Genomic DNA, 23025 nt, shown 5'->3' with positions numbered 1-23025 from the left:
TCTCCTAGGAATATAATAGTAAAAGAAATAAATTATATATAAGAATATGTTGTAGTGGTGGCAGGCGCGTACGCAGCGGGGAAAAGCCAAAAAATGCAGATGCCGGATTATATTGTTCAAAAATATTATTGTTAATATTAATTTATATTTGTTAATATTTATTCCTATATCATATATATATATTTAATTACATTTATTTATCACATTCATCTACTAAGTTATTTTATCAATTAATTTCGATTTCAAGTTTTCCTTGGCGTAATTTACCTATTATTTTCAAATTTTAGTGGCGTTTTATTTATCTAAATATCTAGTTAAATAATAATTATCTCTGAAACTCCTTGTCCAACAGGAAGAAAGAAATTGCAAGCTTGTCCAACGAGATTGAGTCTCCGCCATCAAGCATAACAACTTTTATGGAGGTAGAATAGCCGATTATTAATGCTATTACTGAAATATCACAATGGCTTGAAAAAAATATTTCCTCAGAGGCAAGAATATTATTGGATTTAGTACTTATTTCAATTTTATTTCTCATTAGAATATATTATTTAATTATACAATTATTTTATGTAATACTTTTTAAAAACATGACATTGACTTGATTAAGAAGATGAGAATAGCAGAGAGCATTTTATTAGAACTCAAGGAAATTAGATCTAATGTTGATGAAGAATTTAATATTTATATGTTATTGTTGAGTCAAAAGCAGAGTTATAAGTGTTTAATATTTGTCCCCCTTGACTTTCAAGTTGCAACAAGCTAGCTCATTGTCAAAACATTAATATGATCAATAGAAGAGTATTATAAAAACTAATGTCCCATCTCTTAGATACATTTATAACCCAAATAAATGAATGGTTTTTAATTCATCAGGCATCACTTACAAATCCGCATCTATTACTTCCACGAAAGTCTTTCTGGTGATAGAAAAAAAAAAATATTGGTTAGATTTTTATCATGAAGATGTATAAGTATCTTATAATGCCTTATTAGCTGAATAACTATGATTAAAAGATTAACTATGGATGATACAGTCCCAAAAATGATATGGATGTTTTGCATTATTTCAAACACATTTTAGATTATATTCATGATGTTAAAATGGTTATATATATTAGCAACTCTTTCCATAAAAATTCTCTTTTTCAAGAAGAATAACAGAGCCCTGTAGAGGTACCATTTTCAGGGCACGACCCGGATTTTTTTTAAAAAAATTTTTAGGCCCGGCCGGCAGCGTCTACATGGCCGGGGGGGGGGGGGGTAGGAGACAAATGCCTCCAAAATATATTAGCATTTTTGGGGGTAGGTATCGATTTTAAGGGGTTGATATTAATTTTTTGGGGGTAGGCATTATTTTTTTGGGGGTAGGTATTGATTTTTGGTGGGTAATTTTTGATTTGAATTATAATCTTTTTTTAATCCATTAATTGATACGATTATGATGGTTATCGTTTGATTTTCTGAAAAATGTCAATTAAAGTAAAGATATTTGTCAATTAATAAATAATATAAATTTTCTTTGTCATTTAGCATTTTATCAAGTTAATATTTACACATTTCCTATTTGGTACTTTTCTTAGAGGTTAATATATTTATATTATGTTTTTTAATAAATTTATAGATTTTAGCAGGATAAATTTTAGGTAATTTTTTGAGTCATGCATAAAAACATATATCAGCAAGCAAAGAATAATAAAAAAAACATTTTATGTAAAAAATTATATTATAATTATTATTTCTTTCTAGATGCCAAGTAACAAAACGATATTTAAAGTTAAGTGCAATATTATAAATTGTAAAACTTCTAAAATAAGAAGTGACAAGATACATGAACATTATAAACATAAACATCCTCATGTCAAGCCAGCTGATATGAAATTTACAAAGGTAGCCATCAAAAGAGATAATAATAATTGGGTATCTTTAAATTGTGATATTCCATATAATATCACAAATGGAGTTGAAACCCAGTTGCAAAAAAAGACAATAACATCTTACTTCCAAAAAGTAATATTTTTATTTATTATTGTAACTATAAATTTGTGAATTAATAGAAACTGATTTAAAATTTTACCAGAATAATATTAATATTAAAGTAGTCAGGGTATAGAGAAAATAAATTATATATATTATTATTTACAGTTTTTTAACTGTTTATCACACTATTTTTATATCTATATATACTTTATAAAATTCAATTTAATAATATGTTTAATAAGTTAATAATAATAATTTAAAACCAAAGTAAACTTATTAAGTTAATATAATGTAATAAAATAAGGTAATGTTAATTTCTAGGAATTTTTAAATTTAAATCTTTTCATCTTTAATTGAATTAAGACTTCAAATTCTTTTACTTTTTTTAAATATAAATCTTATAAAATATGATTTGGATTCAACTATTTTCAAAATGTTATCTGTGTGAGTTTCATCCCCTTTATTTACATTATGTGTTATATTAGGTATGTTTATTATCATTGTTTTATTTAGCTATTAGAATTTCTTTAGATAATATACTTTCATCATGAATTTCACAATTTTATTTATACTTAATATTGTTTTTATTTTTATAGTCATTATAATATTGTTTTATGATTTCTTCATGTGATCGCAGTTTTATATTAATCTGCATCTATCATGCCTATGAATCTTTCAAGTATATTTTAAAAATGTTTTTACATGATCTAACAAAGTCATATTGATGTTTATGATTATTGCGTTCAAAATATGTGAATTCCCTTTGTATTCTACATTCACTTGTGCTTTACCTATTACTTGTATCATCTTTCCATTGTAACCTGATAACTTTATGTTGGACTTCATAATATTTTTAATACCTGTTTTCTCAATCATGTATTCATGTAGAATTAAAACATTTATTAAAAATTTAATTATAATGTAGTTAAAAAAAATTATCATTTGCCTAAAAATTTATTAAAAATATAGTTATCATAAGGAATGAAATTAAACTCCTCTTTATTTATAGAAAATCTCAGTTATTGAAGATTCACAAATTGTATTATCTCCTCATCCAATCCCCAGTTCCAGTGAGGTGTTTACTTTGCATGATGAGGTATTTAATTTAAATATGAATTATATGATAACTTTTGAAAGAAATAAATTATGATTATGAGGTTAATTAAATATTTCCAACCTTTATTAAAAACTTAATTATAATGTAGTTAAGAATAAAATGACCATTTGACTAAAATTTTATTAAAAATATAGTTTTTCATAAGTAAACAAATTATACTCTTTAACGCAAATCTCCAATATTGAAGATTCACAAATTGTATTATCTTCTCATCCAATCTCCAGTTCCAGTGAGGCGCTTACTTTGCATGATGAGGTATTTAATTTAAATACGAATTATATGATAACTTTTGAAGAAAATAAATTAGGACATTTAAATATTTCCAACATTTATTGATTAACTTAATTATAATGTAGCTAAGAATAAAATGACTATTTGGCTGAAATTATATTAAAAATAGATTTTCATAAGTAAACAAATTATACTCTTTATTTATAGCAAATCTCCAATATTGAAGATTCACAAATTGTATTATCTCCTCATCCAATCCCCGGTTCTAGTGAGGCACTTACTTTGCATGAGGCATTATATTTAAATAAAATTTATATAATGACTTTTGAAGGGAATAAATTATGAGGATATTCAAAGTCCAAGTCTTATTCAGCTATACAAAAAAAGGAACCAAATGACCCTTTTCACTTTATATTATTTAGGATGACAAATATTTTGATAAATTTCATAATTGCTGTAGGCCCTTGTCAGCCATGTACAAATAAATTTCAATATCCTGTTACTAACAAGAGGTTTTAAATAATATTTATTTTCATTAATTTTTACCCATCCATTATTTCTATACTGTTATAAATAGTTTTATTATTTTTTTTTTGTATGAGTCATGAAATATTTTTTTGTTTGAAATTTTATTTTTAATATTTTTTTTTAGTTTCGCGCAGTCATCTTGAACGTCATTATATAAATGTTTTTAATATTTATTATGTAAAAAAAAAATAAATAATAATTTAATATTTATAAAAAAAAAAAATATCTTATATAAACTAAAAAAAAAGTGGAAATTCATTATTAATCAATTATACTTTTTTTATATTTATTGTTTTAAAGAAAAATAAAACCATATATTCAAAAAAAAAAAAAGGGGTAAAAAAAAATATACTGTTAAGTTAAACGTTTCTGTACAGAGAAATTTTGAAATTGGTGCCGTGTTTATACAAAGCAACCTGGTTAGTGCGGTTGTCGTAATATCATATAGTGGTATTTGAGTCTTCGAGTGGAAAATATCATATAGTGGTATTTGAGTCTTGAAGTGAAGTGTACATCGTCTTCATCTACATCTACGGTAAAATATCATATAGTGGTATTTGAGTCTTCGAGTGGAAAATATCATATAGTGGTATTTGAGTCTTGAAGTGAATTGTACATCGTCTTCATCTACATCTACGGTAAAATATCATATAGTGGTATTTGAGTCTTCGAGTGGAAAATATCATATAGTGGTATTTGAGTCTTGAAGTGAATTGTACATCGTCTTCATCTACATCTACGGTAAAATATCATATAGTGGTATTTGAGTCTTCGAGTGAAAAAATATCATATAGTGGTATTTGAGTCTTGAAGTGAATTGTACATCGTCTTCATCATCGACATCAGCTGTCCATTTATTTTTTTTTCTTTTCTCTTCTCTCTCAAAATAAAAAAAAAAGTCTTATCGTACGGAAGTGCTGTCCGAATTTTACGAGTTGTAAATCTGTTACACAAAATTTGCCCAAATTTTTGTCGTATCTTCAGACTTATTAACTGTAGATGTACATGTGTATTATTGGGTTGTTTACACTATTAATAATATCATATCTATTAACATTACAAATAACAAAAATTTTTATTTTGAAATTAATTATAAATTTTTTATAAGGTCGAAATGAAAAGTTTAAAATTTGTAAAATACTGGGAAATACAGTATAATATTTTTGGGGCATTGGTTATATTAGTAATATGGATGTGTAGCTTAATATGGGGAAGAAAGTTGAGAAGAAGTCGAAGTGTGAAAATAAACGGGCAGACATTGACTATAGAAGGACATAATGGGGAAGAGGATGTTATGGGAAAGGTAACATGGTTCCCAGTGCAGGAGTTAATTAATGGGTGGACGGATAGCGAATTAGATAAATTAACCTATAGGCCTGAAAGGAAAGATTCACATACTAATCAGAGATTGGGGACATATAGGGGACCTAGAGAAAGTTCACAGGGAAGGAGAGGAGAAATGAGACCCAACTTTGATTCAAGAGTAAGGGGGAGAATGAATTGTTATAATTGCGGAAGACAGGGACATATGGTCAGAGATTGCCAAGAAACGAAATGTTTTGAATGTGGAAAATATGGACATATAGCCACGTTTTGTTTAGGAAGACGTGATAAGCTACGATGTGCAGGTTGTGGTCGATTTGGTCATAATAGGGAGGAATGCAATGTGGGTAATTTCAAAACTAGAGGCGGTTTTCCGCAGAGGGACATGGGGCAAAGTGCTCCAAATGTTAGAATTATAGAAAGTGAAAAAAATAAAGAGGTAGGAGTACCATTTTTGGCTGTGAATAAAGAGCAGAATAGAATCTGTTTCCGTTGCCGGAAGGAAGGACATGGGGCGAGAGATTGCGAGTATTTGTGACTATATGATGGCAAAGAGCATGCCGCAAAGGTCGGGGGGCTTTGGGCGAAAGAGATGGAAAGATTAGATTATAGTGAGAAAGATTGGGTATCAAAGGGCATATATATGATACAAGAGGAAAGGATACATGATCCTTGCCTTAGAGTTTGGATAAATTTGAATGGAAATATGGTATCCATGTTATTTGATACCGGGGCAGCCATATCCGTGATGGGATATGAGAAATATCAGAGTATTTGGTCGGAAGGGATAATTAAACGGGAGGACATCAAGATCCGTCAGTTGGATGGATCAGAAGTCGCAGTGATGGGAAGGGTGGAGTTAAAGGTGGTATTAGAGAATAGAGTGGAGATTTTGGACTTATGGATAGTAGATCGAAAAGTAGAGTCAGTAGTGGGATGGGATTGGATCACCCGAATTGGTCCAGATTGTGGTTTTTGGGGGGTATTCGCATGGTGTGGTGTATTTTTACCTGTTGCAAGATATAAAGAAAATAGAGATATGAATTTGTGGTATGGAGAGAGATTGCCAGGAATTGAAACCTTTTTGGAAGGGGAAAGGAGAAGAGAGGATAATAGGGTTGTTAGAGACTGTAGGGGAGGTTTTGGGGGGAACTATAGGGGAGGTTTTGGGGGGAACTATAGGGGAGGTATTGGGGGGAACTATAGGGGAGGTTTTGGGGGGAACTATAGGGGAGATATTGGGGGGAATTTTAGGGGAGGTATTGGGGAGAATTATAGGGGAGGTATCGGGGGAAACTATAGGGGAGGTATCGGGGGAAATTATAAGGGAGGTTTTGGGGGGAACTATAGGGGAGGTATTGGGGAGAATTTTAGGGGAGGTATTGGGGAGAATTTTAGGAGTTGTCGCGACTTTGGGAGAAAGGAAGAAAGAAATGATACTGAAGAACAGAAAGAAATTCATGATCAAGGAAAGTTTGAAGCGGTGCTGGAGAGATTGGCAGATGGGAAAATAATGTTGCCAGAAGAAGAGACTAGAGAAGATGATGATTTGGAACAAGGAAATACTAAGGGAACACATAGCCAACAAATGGAAATGGATGGAAAGGAAACGAGACGACGGGAAGAGAGGGAATTGCGGGATAGAGAGATAGAATTTGGTATGATCAAAGTACAAGAGGGAGTGAGAAACTTGATGAAAAATTACAAGGAGATTTTTGATGAGAAGTTGGGTTGTCTCCGAGATTATGAAGTGGATATCAAATTAAAGGAGGGATATGTGCCCAAGTTTTGTGCATTACGTCGGATACCGTTCGAATGGCGAAATGAAGTAGACAAGGAATTGGAGCAGTGGGTGCAGAAGGGCATTGTTTGTCCAGTGGAATATAGCGAATGGGCAACACCGTTAGTACCCGTGAAGAAGGCCAATGGAAAGCTTCGTTTATGCGCTGATTTTCGGGTCACGCTAAACCCGTGGGTTGTGGAGATAAAATATCCGTTACCTTGGATTGAAGAAATATTAGCTAATTTAAAGGGTAACATATATTTTTCAAAGGTGGACTTTTCGAACGCTTACTTACAATTGAAGGTGAAACCCGAGGTACAAAAGCTATTAACGATCACGACTCCGAAGGGATTGTATGCCTTCTGTAGATTGCCGTTTGGACTTAGCGTGTCGGCTCCAATTTTTCAACGAACGATGGCGGCAGTTTTTCAAGGACTAGAGGGAGTATTTTACTACATGGATGACGTATTAGTGATGGGAAAGACTCCCGAGCAACATGAACGAAGATTGGAGGAGGTGTTCAAACGGATCAAGGATAAAGGATTGCGGGCAAGCGTTGAAAAAAGTGTGTTGGGAGTATCAGAAATCGTATATTTGGGGCATAAAATCAATGGGAAAGAGATCAGACCTTTAGACAAAAATATGGCAAATATAACAAGCATGTTGAAGCCTAATAATAAAGTGGAAGTACAAGCTTTCTTGGGAATGGTGAATTATTATCACCGTTTTGTGGAAGGCTTCGCGCAGATAGCGGCGCCGTTGTATAAATTGTTAAAGAAAGGAGAAAGATTTGAATGGAAGATTGAACAGGAGGAGGCTTTTGAGGAGTTGAAATTGAGGATTGGAAGGGAACCAGTACTAGTGTGTTTTGATAACGATGTGCCAGTGATATTGGCCGTTGATGCTTCGAATAGGGGTGTGGGTGGAGCGCTATTACATTGTATAGACGAATTGGAGAGACCTATTTTATTTTTCTCAAGAATCTTTAGAGAGGCCGAGACAAGGTATTCAGTGATCGAGCAAGAAGCGCTAGCGGTTATATTTGGATTGACTAAATGTCGGGAATACTTGATCGGACGTCGATTTGTCATATATACGGATCACATTCACAAGCCCTTGGTTCATCTTTTCAGGAAGGACAACAAGGAGCTCATGTTGTCGCCTAGGTTGCAGCGATGGCTATTGCTGGTAGGCAGTTTCGACGTGCAAGTGAAATACCGACGAGGAAGAGAAAATTACTTACCGGATATTCTTTCTAGATGTGGAACGGGAGAGGATTGCGAAACGAGTAGGTCGAAAGATATGGATGAAGAGGATGAGCACTGGTTGATTAGAGCGATAGTCGGAATATCTAAAGGAGGACCAGTTGCATGGGAACAACTCAAAAATGCTACTTTAAAAGATCGCGAGTTGACGAGAATCAAAGCGTGCTTATTGGGTCGGAAGCAATGGCGAGATGGGGACAAAAAGTTCAAGCAAGTGGAGAAAGAGCTAACGATAGTGGACGAGTGTGTGGTACGAGGAAGTCGGGGAGCGGTGCCGTCCAGATTGCGGGAGGCAGTAAAGGCAATGATCCATGCTGGACATCAGGGTATGGAACGAATGAAACAATGGGGGCGGGAATACGTATGGTGGCCTGGCATGAATAAAGAAATCGAGAATATGGTGAGAAGTTGTGAAATGTGTAATTCATGGGCAAGTATGCCTCGAAAGGACAAGAAAAGTATTTGGCCTAGGGCTACTCAACCATGGGAAAGAGTACACTTAGACTTTTTCGACTTCGAAAATAAAATATATCTCCTCGTAGTGGACGCTTACACAAAATGGGTAGAGTATCAAGAAGTAAAGGGGTTAACAACGCAAGTAGTAATTAAGACGTTAAAAGATCTTTGGGCAAAGTTTGGGGTAGCGGAAATAGTCGTGTCGGATGGAGGACCCGCTTTTCTAAGTAAACAATTTAAAGTTTTTTGTACTGAAACTGGGGCGAGACACATTTTGGCGCCTCCTTACCACCCAAGCTCAAATGGGCAGGCGGAAAGGATGGTGGCGGTGGTAAAGAGTTGGTTGAGGAAGTCGAAATATGGGGGTGGAGAGATTTGGATAGCGATTGCGTATTATAACAATAGTCGAAAGGGAGAGGAATTGTCCCGGGCCGTAGAACTCGTATTCAGTTGGATTTCTTAAGACCCAAACCGGCGCAGGAGGAAAATTCAATGGATAATCAGTGTGAATTTGTGAATGGTCAGACTGTATGGGCGAGAATTTTTGGAGGTACCCGAAAATGGGAGTCAGGAATAATTATACAGAACATGGGGCATAAAATGGTGAGAGTAAAATTCGTGGACGGAAAGGAAGGAGTTAGACACGTAGAACAGATACGGAAGAGAGTAGAGTCTGAAAGATTGAGATCTAGCCATGATGCGGCGAAGAGAGAGGGATAGATATCTTAGCAATTCTCGAGTTAAAGCACATAGAAAATAATAATACTAATAATGATAATTAACCCAAGATGATAATACCTCCGCAGTTCCGAGATTAAATCAAATTTAATAAAAAAAAAAATCGATAATAATAATTAACCCAAGATGATAATACCTCAGCAATTCCGAGATTAAATCAAATTTAAAAAAAAAAAACGATAATGATAATTAACCCGAGCTAGTAATACCTCCGCAATTCCGGAATTACATCACATTAATAAAAAAAAACAAAATAAATACTAATTAACCCGAGATAGTAATACCTCCGCAATTACGGGATTAAATCACATTTAATAAAAAAAAAAAGGGGATCAATAATAATAATGGTAACCGGTGCTAATAATGTTGGAGGTTAAGGGGCTATATATATATATATAAAAAAAACTTTCGTGATTCTCGAGTTAAAGCACATAGAAAATAATAATACTAATAATGGTAATTAACCCAAGATGATAATACCTCCGCAGTTCCGAGATTAAATCAAATTTAATTTAAAAAAAAAAAAATCGATAATGATAATTAACCCGAGATAATAATACCTCAGCAATTACGGGATTACATCACATTTATAAAAAAAAATAAATAAATATCAATGATATCAGTTAGTCAATGATTTCGTGATTCGGGGAATAAAGCGAGTATTTTTTTTAAAAAAAAGGGGGAACTTAGTTAGAGTGCCAATAAATGATGCACAAAAAGTTAAAAATGTTGGGTATGTTAACCAAAGTAATAAATTAAAGTAAGGGATAATTTTGAGAGATGTCGGGATCGTAAATCAAAAGTTGGAAATAGAACTTGTAGTTAGAGTGCCAATAAATGATGCACAAAAAGTTAAAAATGTTGGGTATGTTAACCAAAGTAATAAATTAAAGTAAGGGATAATTTTGAGAGATGTCGGGATCGTAAATCAAAAGTTGGAAATAGAACTTGTATATAGTTGGAGAATAGAATAAAAAGGAGTGACAATTGGACTAGGAAACAAATAAAAAGTGGTTCCAAGTTGGACTGAAACACGGAAAAGATTTCGGCAATGACAGTTGGAAGCGAGACACAAAACAAGGAAGGTTCCAATAATTGGGCTTTAAAAGGGGAATTTTATAAATGCAAAATTATAATTTTTTTTTTGTATAATTGTTAATTTTGTTAAAGAAAATTTTCCTGTATTTATTCATTTTGACCCAAAAGAAAAGTGAGTGAAAACTTTTATTAATTTTTTTTATATTATACCTTTTTCTTAAAAAAGAATGTCGGGAAGGCATCGGTGCATATATTGGGAGAATTTAACCGTTAGAATAAGTATTTACAGAGGATATGTTAATGAAGATGGGCGACCAATCTCGCCTTCGATTTACCGAAACATAATAGACCATTCGCCTCCAATACGCCGAAACAGTAGATCGCCCCCGGTCCAAAGGGGAGTGTCCGGAATAATAACGAACAATTTAGATCACTCCGAATTACCGGAGCCCCGGGACCTCAGCATGCGCTCGAGGAGGAGACGTTCTTGTTACTTGTGTGGTTCGCCTAGTCATTTGCGAATGCGGTGCCCCCGTGGGCCAAATCGTAGGCAAGACTTAAATGATAATAGGGAAACGACGAGCCACAGAAGCCGAAGCCCGGGAAGGAGCGACGCACGCCCAGTTAGGACCATTTTGCCGCCTTTGACGATAGGGGCAATGCCGCAACAAGATCAATCCATAACTGCGATGGGGCGACCGGTGGGGATTATTGAGCCGTTTCGAGAAGAAACGCCGGAGGCGAGTCCCAGGGCCTATTACGCTTAAGAGTGGCCGATGGTTGATTTGTCGGCCTCTGAGATTCAGGAATTGTTGGAGGATGTAATGGGACCAGAATAAATTTTACAAATTTTGTAATAATAAAACAATTTTTTTTAAAATATCATTTTCCTTAATAGATTTTCGGGAATAATTAAAATATTTTACATCATATATTTATTTATATTAACATATGTAGAGAATAATAAATAATTACATTTTGATTTTATGTACAAAACCCCCTTGTTTATCTTTGTTAAACAACAATTTTAATTTTTTTTTGTATGTTCAAGGGTTTTCATTTAATGGGGGCGTGTTATAAATAGTTTTATTATTTTTTTTTTGTATGAGTCATGAAATATTTTTTTGTTTGAAATTTTATTTTTAATATTTTTTTTAGTTTCGCGCAGTCATCTTGAACGTCATTATATAAATGTTTTTAATATTTATTATGTAAAAAAAAAATAAATAATAATTTAATATTTATAAAAAAAAAAAATATCTTATATAAACTAAAAAAAAAAGTGGAAATTCATTATTAATCAATTATACTTTTTTTATATTTATTGTTTTAAAGAAAAATAAAACCATATATTCAAAAAAAAAAAGGGGGTAAAAAAAATATACTGTTAAGTTAAACGTTTCTGTACAGAGAAATTTTGAAATATACCAATATATTTTTTTTTACTTTTTAAACAGGAGCATTAATATAACCTATTATAGAAAGGTTAATATAGATGGTTCCCTCAACCCCAGAAATTGGCTATCTTATAGCACTACTTTAGACAAAGTCTTTTGTCTATATTGTATTATGTTTGGTGGCCCTAAGTCCAATACTTTTTGGACTCAACATGGGGTAAATAATTGGAAAAACATAAAGCGTGACTTAGAGAGACACGAAGCATCTTCTCTTCATAAAGATTGTGAATATGCAAACATGACTTGGCTTGCAAATAAACGCATTCAAGATCATTTGCTATCAAATAAGCTTGATATAATCATGGAAAATCGTAATATAGTTCATAATATTATCAATGCCATTATGTACCTTATAAAATGTAATATAGCCTTTTGGGGTTCTAATTCGAATGAAGGTAATTTTATGTGTCTCATAAAATTAATGGCAAAAACGGTTCCAACTTTACGTGCATACATGGATAACAACGAAAAATTGCGGAGAAAAAAATCAGATAAAATTTCGAGACCTTATATAAATTTACTGTCATATGGCCACGTGAAAAAAATAACTGAAAATATTAAGATAAAAATAACAAAAAGCATTATTCAAACAATTAAAGAGAATCGTGCCTATAGCATCATATTAGATGGAACATATGATGTGTCTAAAAAAGAATGCATAGCTTTGCTTGTACGGTATATAGAAGATGATCGGCATCCACATCCTGTAGAAAGGATCATACATGTTTTTACAACATCAGAAACCACTGGGGAAAATATAAAGAAACATGTTTTTTCTAAGTTTAATGATCTTGGTCTTCCTCTTGATTATTTGGTTGGACAAAGTATGGATGGTGCAGGGAATATGAGAGGAGTATACAAAGGAATGCAGGCTTTAATATTGAAAGAGGCTCCAAAAGCCATCTATATTTGGTGCCATTCACATCGGCTAAATTTAGTAGTTGCTCATGTTTGTGGATGCAAAATTGAAATGAAAAAGGCAATGGGAATATTAGATGAGTTATATAATTTTATGAATGGAGTTAGACGTCAAGGTGTGTTTGTTAAATATCAAATGAGAAAGTCCAAGAAATCTCTTAAAAGAATTAAAAACACAACAAGGTAAATAAAATATTTTTAATGAAACTTGAAACTTATATATTTTCAGAAATTGGTCATCATCCTACAAATCTGTAGAAATCTTTTTAGATGTTTATGAACATATTTTAGCATCATTAGTTGAATTAAAAGATTCTAATGACCCAAGCACCTCTTCCATTGCCGATGGGTTATTATCAAGAATTAAAGATGAAAATTTTATATTAAGTCTTTTTATTTTGAAAGAAATATTGAAATGTACACATGAGGCTTGTATTGAAATGCAGGCAGTTGGTAATGATTTGGCTTTGGTAACCAAATTAATACAACATACAAAAAATAAATTACAAAAACTAAAAGGTTAATATTAGTTACTATTTCTATAAATAATTTTAAAATATAGCTAATGGAGACAATATATTTTTAAAATTACATTCCTTATCTAATAGTTTTTTGAAAAAGAATAATGTAATAACTGATTTGTATAATATGAAATCAATATTCAAATTGGATCAAACAGAATTCAATAATTATGTTGAACAAAAAAAAACAAGTTGAATAAATTATAAAAATTTAAATTATTATTTATTATTATAGATATAGAACGGAAATATTTTTCCCTGTTCTAAATGCAATAATTAATCACCTAAATGATCGATTTAATTATGATTGTTTAAATTTTTTATCACAGATATCCATTTTTACTCCCGCTGGAATTATGGATAATGAAAAAATAGAAGGATGGCAAATATCCGAAATTTGTAATACTTATCAATTGGATGTCCAAAACATTGTTGATGAATATAATGATTTTCGCTCTTTATATTTGGAGTCTCAATCAATCATTTTTTGCGAAGATCTTTTAAAAGTTAAAAAGAATGACGCGTTATATATTGATGAAAGTAATTTATTGATATTTTATTTGTAATTGTATATAATTAAAGGTATTGCAAACGATCAAATTACCAAAGAAAATATCAACAGCGAAATCATGACTAAAATAAAAAAATGGATAAAATTTTCTTTTATATTACCATACCGACTTTTAAATCAATTAAATTCTTATTCTAATTTAAATTTATTATATAAATATTTATTAACCCTTCCTACAACTTCCTGTTCAGCCGAAAGAGCCATGAGTAAAGTAAAAATTAACAAAACTCGAATGCGGAATAAAATTTCGGACCCATTTTTAGAAAATTTACTGTTAATATCCAGTTGATGTTTTTGAAAAATTTACAATTGATGATATTATAATACAATTTGCATTAACATCTATAAGGTTATCCAGATTATTAATTAAGTAATGTATCTTTTTCACAGCGAATATATACGCTTTTAAAATATGTAAATTTAATTTAACATTTTATAATTTCAATGCAAAATATACTATAATTCATTTTATTCTAATATTTTATATAATAGCTCTATTTACAATACATGTTTTTAATTATGTGGAATCAAGCTAAATATACCTCTTTAAATTTATTCGTCTTATATTTTTTACAATATTTTAGATCTTTTTTATAAAAATATTATTATGTTATCTCATTTAATTCACTTATATATATTTTATGAAAATAAAGTGAATACCAAATTATGAAAAGATTGCATTATTTAAATAAAAGTTCATTATCACTTACAAATTTTTAATTTTTTTCTCCTTAAATAGGCTTGAAAGATTGTAAATAGAATTATGTTGTAAGGTTATAAATGGTGGCAGATAAGATTTTTTAAATAAAATCACTATACCATCGTAGGTCTGTAAATTTCGCGGCCGAAGGCCGCAGGATTTTTTTTAGGTGGGTATGGGTAGATTTTGGAGGGGTTTGCCTCCATCAAATTTTCTGCCATGTAGACGCTGCCGGCCCGAATTCTTTTAAAATTAATTATATTTATTATTGATTTTTATAGCTAATAATGGCGATTTCAAAAATTTAGTTTTAAAATATACAGCTCGGCCCGAATATTATTTTAAAAAAATTTTTAGGCACAGCTAGAGTGTTTTTTTTTAAAAAAATTTGAGCCCGGCCCGGATATGTTTAAAAAAATTATAATACGGTCAGAACTGGGGGCCGGGCCCAGCGTCTACATGGCCGGGGGGGGGGGAGGGGGTAGGAGACAAATGCCTCCAAAATATATTAGCATTTTGGAGGGTAGGTATTGATTTTGGGGGCATTAATTTTTTGGGGGTAGATATTGATTTTTGGAGGGTAATTTTTGATTTGAATTATAATCTTTTTAAATCCATTAATTGATACGATTATGATGGTTATCGTTGATTTTCTGACAAATGTCGATTAAAGTAAAGATATTTGTCAATTAATAAATAATATAAACTTTCTTCGTCAACCATTTTCATTGAACCATTTTATCAAGTTAATATTTACACATTTCCTATTTGGTACTTTTCTTAGAGGTTAATATATTTATATTATGTTTTTTAATAAATTTCTGGATAGGATAAATTTTAGGTAATTTTTTGAGTCATGCTTAAAAATATATATCAGCAAGCAAAGAATAATAAAAAACATAATATGTAAAAAATTATATTAATAATTATTTCTTTCTAGATGCCAAGTAACAGAACCTTATTTAAGGTAAAGTGTAATTACCTTAACTGTAAAACTTCTAAAATAAGAAGTGACAAGATACATGAACATTATAAACATAAACATCCTCATGTCAAGTCAACTGATAGGAAATTTACAAAAGTAGCCATCAAAAGAGATAATAATAATTGGGTATCCTTAAATTGTGATATTCCATATAATATCACAAATGGAGTTGAAACCCAGTTGCAAAAAAAGACAATAACATCTTACTTCCAAAAAGTAATATTTTTTATTTATTATTGTAACTAAAGACAATAAATATTATTGAAAATATACCTTAAATTTGTGAATTAATAGAAACTGATTTTTATTTAAAATTTTACCAGAATAATATTAATATTAAAGTAGTCAGGGTATAGAGAAAATAAATTATATATTTTATTATTAAATATTTTTTTTAACTATTTATCACACTATTTTTATATCTATATATACTTTATAAAGTTCAATTTAACAATATGTTTAATAGGTTAATAATAAAAATTTAAAACCAAAGTATTAAAAAAACTTATTAAGTTAATATAATGTAGTAAAATAATAAAAGTAAGGTAATGTTAATTTTTAGGAATTTTTAAATTTAAATCTTTTCATCTTTAATTGAATTAAGATTTCAAAGTTCTTTTACTTTTTTTTATAATATCAATTGGATTCAACTATTTTCAAAATGTTATCTGCGTGAATTTCATCCACTTACTTTATGTGTTATATTAGGTATGTTTATAATATTATCATTGTTTTATTTAGCTATTAGAATTTCCTAAGATACAATGTTATTTATACTAATTTTTTTATTTATAAGTTTACTATTGTTTTTACAGTCATTATAATATTCTTTTATGATTTCTTCATTTGTTCGCAGTTTTATATTAATCTGCATCTATCATGCCTATGAATCTTTCAAGTATATTTTCAAAATTTTTAACATGATCTTCCTAACAAAGACATTTTATTAATGTTTCTGATTAACGCGTTCAAAATTTGTGAATTCCCTTTGTATTCTACATTCACTGCTGTACCTATCACTTGTATCATCTTGCCATTGTAACCTGATAACTTTATGGACTTCATAATATTTTTAATGCCTGTTTTCTCAATCATGTATTCTTGTAGAATTAAAACATTTATTAAAAACTTAATTATAATGTAGTTAAGAAAAAAATTACCATTTGGCTAAAATTTTATTAAAAATATAGTTTTTCATAAGGAAAGAAATTAAACTCCTCTTTATTTATAGAAATCTCAGTTATTAAAAATTCACAAATTGTATTATCTCCTCATCCAATTCCCAGTTCCAGTGAGGCGCTTACTTTGCATAATGAGGTATTTAATTTAAATACAAATTATATGATAACTTTTGGAGGAAATAAATTATGAATATGAGGTTATTCAAATATTTCCAACATTTATTAAAAACTTAATTATAATGTAGTTAAGAATAAAATGACCATTTGACTAAAATTTTAGTAAAAATTTAGTTTTTCATAAGTAAACAAATTATACTATTTATTTATAGCAAACCTCCATTATTGAAGATTCAAAAATTGTATTATCTCCTCATCCAATCCCCAGTTCCAGTGAGGCGCTCACTTTGCATGAGGTATTTTATATAAATAAAATTTATATAATAACTTTTGAAAGGAATAAATTATGAGGATATTCAAAGTCCAAGTCTTATTCAGCTATACAAAAAGAAGGAACCAAATGACCCATTTCACTTCATATTATTTAGGATGATTAATATTTTGATTAATTTCATAATTGCTGTAGGCCCTTGTCAGCCATGTACAAATAAATTTCAATATCCTGTTACTCTAAAGAGGTTTTAATTAATATATAATTTTCATTAATTTTTACCCATCCATTATTTCTATACCAGTATTTATTTTTTTTACTTTTTAAACAGGAGCATGAACATAATCTATTATAGAAAGGTTAATATAGATGGTTCCCTCAACCCCAATTGGCTCTCTTATAGCACTACTTTATACAAAGTCTTTTGTCTATATTGTATTATGTTTGGTGGCCCAATTCTTTTTGGACTCAACTTGGAGTAAATAATTGGAAAAACAAGCGTTACTTAGAGAGACACGAAGCATCTTCTCTTCATAAAGATTGTGAATATGCAAACATGACTTGGCTAATAAACGCATTCATGATCATTTGCTATCAAATAAGCTTGATATAATCATGGAAAATCGTAATATATTTCATAATATTATCGATGCCATTATGTACCTTATAAAATGTAATATAGCCTTTTGGGGTTCTAATTCGAATGAAGGTAATTTTATGTGTCTCATAAAATTAATGACGGTTCCAACTTTACGTGCATACATGGATAACAACGAAAAATTGCGGAGAAAAAAATCAGATAAAATTTCGAGACCTTATATAAATTTACTGTTATATGGCGACGTGAAAAAAATAACTGAAATTATTAAGATAAAAATAACAAAAAGCATTATTCAAAAAATTAAAGAGAATCGTGCCTATAGCATCATATTAGATGGAACATATGATGTGTCTAAAAAAGAATGCATAGCTTTGCTTGTACGGTATATAGAAGATGATCTGCATCCACATCCTGTAGAAAGGATCATACATGTTTTTACAACATCAGAAACCAGTGGTGAAAATATAAAGAAACATCTTTTTTCTAAGTTTAATGATCTTGGTCTTCCTCTTGATTATTTGGTTGGACAATGTATGGATGGTGCAGGGAATATGAGAGGAGTATACAAAGGAATGCAGGCTTTAATATTGAAAGATGCTCCAAAAGCCATCTATATTTGATGCCATGCACATCGGCTAAATTTAGTAGTTGCTCATGTTTGCGGATGCAAAATTGAAATGAAAAAGGCAATGGGAATATTAGATGAGTTATATAATTTTATGAATGGACCTAGACGTCAAGGTTTGTTTGTTCAATATCAAATGAGAATGTCCAAGAAATCTCTTAAAAGAATAAAAAACACAACAAGGTAAATAAAATATTTTTAATGAAACTTATATATTTTCAGAAATTGGTCATCATCCTACAAATCTGTAGAAATCTTTTTAGATGTTTATGAACATATTTTAGCAACATTAGTTGAATTAAAAGATTCTAATGACCCAAGCACCTCTTCCATTGCCGATGGATTATTATCAAGAATTAAGGATGAAAATTTTATATTAAGTCTATTTATTTTGAAAGAAATATTGAAATGTACACATGAGGCTTGTATTGAAATGCAGGCAGTTGGTAATGATTTGGCTATGGTAACCAAATTAATACAACATACAAAAAATAAATTACAAAGACTAAAAGGTTAATATTAGTAACTATTTCTATAAATAATTTTAAAATATAGCTAATGGAGACAATATATTTTTAAAATTACATTCCTTATCTAATAGTTTTTTGAAAAAGAATAATGTAATAACTGAATTGTATAATATGAAATCAATATTCAAATTGGATCAAACAGAATTCAATAATTATGTGGAACAAAAAAAACAAGTTGAATAAATTAAATTTTAAATTATTATTTTTTATCACAAATATCCATTTTTACTCCCGCTGCAATTATGAATAATGAAAAAATAGAAGGATGGCAAATATCCGAAATTTGTTATACTTATCAATTGGATGTCCAAAACATTGTTGATGAATATAATGATTTTCGCTCTTTATATTTAGAGTCTCAATCAATCATTTTTTGCGAAGAACTATTGAAAGTTAAAAAGAATGACGCGTTATATATTGATGAAAGTAATTTATTGATATTTTATTTGTAATTGTATATAATTAAAGGTATTGCAAACGATCAAACTACCGAAGAAAATATAAACAGCGAAATCATGACCAAAATAAAAAAATGGATAAAATATTTTTTATATTACCATATCGACTTTTAAATCAATTAAATTCTTATTCTAATTATTTATTATATAAATATTTATTAACCCTTCCTTCAACTTCCTGTTCAGCCGAAAGAGCCATGAGTAAAGTAAAAATTAACAAAACTCGAATGCGGAATAAAATTTCGGACCCATTTTTAGAAAATTTACTGTTAATATCCAGTTGATGTTTTTGAAAAATTTACAATTGATGATATTATAATACAATTTGCATTAACATCTATAAGGTTATCCAGATTATTAATTAAGTAATGTATCTTTTTCACAGCGAATATATACGCTTTTAAAATATGTAAATTTAATTTAACATTTTATAATTTCAATGCAAAATATACTATAATTCATTTTATTCTAATATTTTATATAATAGCTTTATTTACAATACATGTTTTTAATTAATTAAAAGGTAATATAGATATGTGGAATCAAGCTAAATATACCTCTTTAAATTTATTCGTCTTATATTTTTTACAATATTTTAGATCTTTTTTATAGAAATATTAATATGTTATCTCATTTAATTCAATTATATATATTTTATGAAAATAAAGTGAATATCAACCAAATTATGAAAAGATTGCATTTAAATATAAGTTGATTATCACCTACAAATTTTTAAAATTTTTTTTCCCCAAATAGGCTTGAAAGATTGTAAATAGAATTATGTTGTAAAGTTATAAATGGTGGCTTATTATAAGATTTTTTAAATAAAATTACTATACCATCGGCCGCGGGATTTTTTTAGGTGTGTATGGGTAGATTTTGGAGGGGTTTGCTTTCATCAAATTTTTTGCCATGTAGACGCTGGCCGGGCCTGCAAGTCTCTGAAAAACATACCTATTAAAAACACCTTCTGAAAGTAGATTGAATGATTTGGATCTTTTGAATATTCATAAACATTTAACGCCAAGCAAGGATGGATTCCTAATAAACTTTTTGTGTATTAATTTATATTTCCAACATTTAAATTTTTTATACTTTATATATAAATTTTAAAGGCTCAAAAAATTCAACAATTTTGGATCATTTAAAGATTCATATCGTGGTTATATTCACTTTATATTTCACATTTATTTTATAGTTTTTCAATGTCGGTTTTTATATAAATTTTTTTGTAATTCACATTTATTTAAAATTGTGTATTAGAAAAGTTATTAGTCCTAATAAATTTATGCTTAAATTATTTAAATAACAATAATATTTCTTAAAAAATTTTATTATCCCCCCCCCTCCCCCATCTCCTAACTAAAATGAGCCATATTTGTTTCACTAACATAATCCAATGTAAATATTTAAGGATTTTTCTGTGCTAGAGTGGAATCTTTATTTAAAATATATTGATTAATAATTATCAATATATTTTAAACATAACATCAACATTTTATCTGGCATAGATCATTAAACATAAAAAAAAATACAGATAACCTTGATAGCTATTTTATTAAATATAAATTCTAATTTTAAATATCTATATTTTTTATATTATCATCCATACAATATATAGTAAAGAAAATACAAAAGTGGAGCAGAAAAACTTCATGATAAATCTTGTAAAGAACTTACGATAGTTGGTGAAAATCCAAGCAAATGTTGTCTTTTTTCAATATAACAACTACAAACTTATCAAAAACATTTTCATTTCTTGAAACTTCACCCGACTCTCCATTATGCTCCAAAAAAGGTGATATTACAATGTTGCCTGACATTCTAATTCATCCACATAAATTACATATTAAAAAAATCATCCATCTTTATATTTAATATAAGTATCTTCACCCATTATAAATTTTGGTTCATGTTTTAATAATATCTGATTTTCTAATACTCAAACCACAAATTTAAAAAAATTAGAGATATAACCTCTATTAAAATTACATCAACAATATGCTCAGAGACTACAGATTTTCAGGGGTGTCGCTCGCCTTTACAATCTCAGGTGGCTCAACTAAAAATAATTTATGTGAGGCTTCGCCCCCCCCCTTCCCCCCCCCCCATACCCCCCAATTTGCGGGCCTTCGGCCGGGTTTTATAATAATATATTATACTTTTTAAAAATTTGTTAACTCTGAACAATTATTCTGAATTTCATATTATTTCATTTATTATATTATACATACAAAATAAACTGGCATATTAATAATTAAAACAATACAAGACATTTCTAAAAATAATATTTTTTAATACAAAATCAATTTATTACAGTATAAAATATTTTCGATCGCTGATATAAAAAAATTTACATCTAAAGAATTACAAGTGATAAAAAAGATTAAATTCATACATATGCCTCAATTGATAATGGTTTTTAAAAACCCATAATGCAATAATATAATTCTTAGCAACTTTCATTGACAAAAGGTTATCAAACTAATATAACTCTCTGTTACCATTTTAGACAATGTTTTATTGAATGGACTAATAAGGAAAAATTTATAGGCCTATACCAATCCAACATTTTTGAAGAAGTGAGTATAAACGACCATCCAAATCTTAAAACTATATGGTGATTAGACTTCCTTTTAGATGACATGATGGAAGCTAGATAAGTAATCGAGAAAATTAATGTGAGATATTACATTTCTAAAAGATTATCTTCTATTTTAAATGATACATAAACGATTACAATCGATTATTGTTTATCCAAAATATACAATCATATGCTCTCAGCCGTTGTAGTAATAATCTTAAATTACATAGCAAACCAAATAATGATGCTGGTTAATTTGCAGTAATAGCCATGACACTCACGTTAATCACTTTTTGTGAATATCATTTTAAGCTAATAAAAGATATCCCCCTTAGTCCTCCTCCCTGACCCCCAAAAATGTATGCATATATCTTAAACAATAATTTGAAAGAAAGAATGTAAAAGTTGATATTTTTTAAACTAATAATTTATACAATTTTGGAAAAAAGCATTTATATATAAAAAAAGTAAACCAAAAATGTTTTATAATTATTAATAACTAGTAGATAGGTCAAAAATGACGGAGAATGAGAATTTTATTGTTTTTTAAAATAGATGTTACCTTTTATTTAAAAATCCTTTCCAATTTATATTATTTTTAAACCCCCTCCCCATTTAGGTCAAATCCAACCAATGTCATTGAGTCCAACCCATTAGGACTAAGAGTGGAAACTATTTTTTGAGTCAAAATATATTTAAATGAGCTTTTACCCAATATCATAATTATTTGTAAATATATTATTGATTACATAAGACTAATATTTAACATTAAAAAATTTCAAGCCAGGTCCAAGCTCATAATATTTGGAAAAATTTCCAAGCGTCCAAGACCTTTTAATTTTTAAAAAAATTTCTCAAGCCTAGCTTAACCCATAATAATTTTAAAAATATTTTCCGAGCCCGGCCCATAAAAATTTGTAAAAGATATTCCCAAGTCTGGTGCAAGCAAATATTAATCTTGAGGAATATTTTCCAAGCCCAGTCCAACCCATATTAATTTTCAAAACTTTTTCCCAAACCCGGAGATAGTTAAATTTCTAAATAATT

General features: G+C 29.6%; 1 protein-coding gene and 1 long non-coding RNA gene across 2 annotated transcripts; both read left to right on the top strand.

Annotated features, from left to right (window-relative positions):
* The first annotated feature begins 12519 nt into the window (after positions 1 to 12519).
* Positions 12520 to 13511, top strand: LOC135924822 (uncharacterized). The gene is made up of 3 exons (XR_010571419.1): positions 12520 to 13017; positions 13064 to 13353; positions 13397 to 13511. It is a non-coding gene; the product is annotated as an uncharacterized LOC135924822 (long non-coding RNA).
* A 4284-nt stretch (positions 13512 to 17795) lies between these two features.
* On the top strand, positions 17796 to 18401 carry LOC135924278 (zinc finger MYM-type protein 6-like). The gene has a single exon (XM_065459332.1). The coding sequence runs from the start codon at positions 17796 to 17798 to the stop codon at positions 18399 to 18401; it is 606 nt and encodes a 201-aa protein (XP_065315404.1).
* Positions 18402 to 23025: the final 4624 nt, after the last annotated feature.

This window comes from Gordionus sp. m RMFG-2023, chromosome 2, assembly GCF_954871325.1.
Source record: "Gordionus sp. m RMFG-2023 chromosome 2, tfGorSpeb1-WG-v2, whole genome shotgun sequence".
NCBI classification, from domain to species: Eukaryota; Metazoa; Nematomorpha; class Gordioida; order Chordodea; family Parachordodidae; genus Gordionus; species Gordionus sp. m RMFG-2023.
The sequence above is the reverse complement of the archived record's forward strand: the minus strand, read 5'-3'. Positions and strand labels throughout refer to the sequence as shown.

What these genes read in the sequence shown, in the direction of transcription:
- LOC135924278 (XM_065459332.1), top strand. Translation starts at nt 17,796, where the DNA reads ATGGAAAATCGTAATATATTTCATAATATTATCGATGCCATTATGTAC.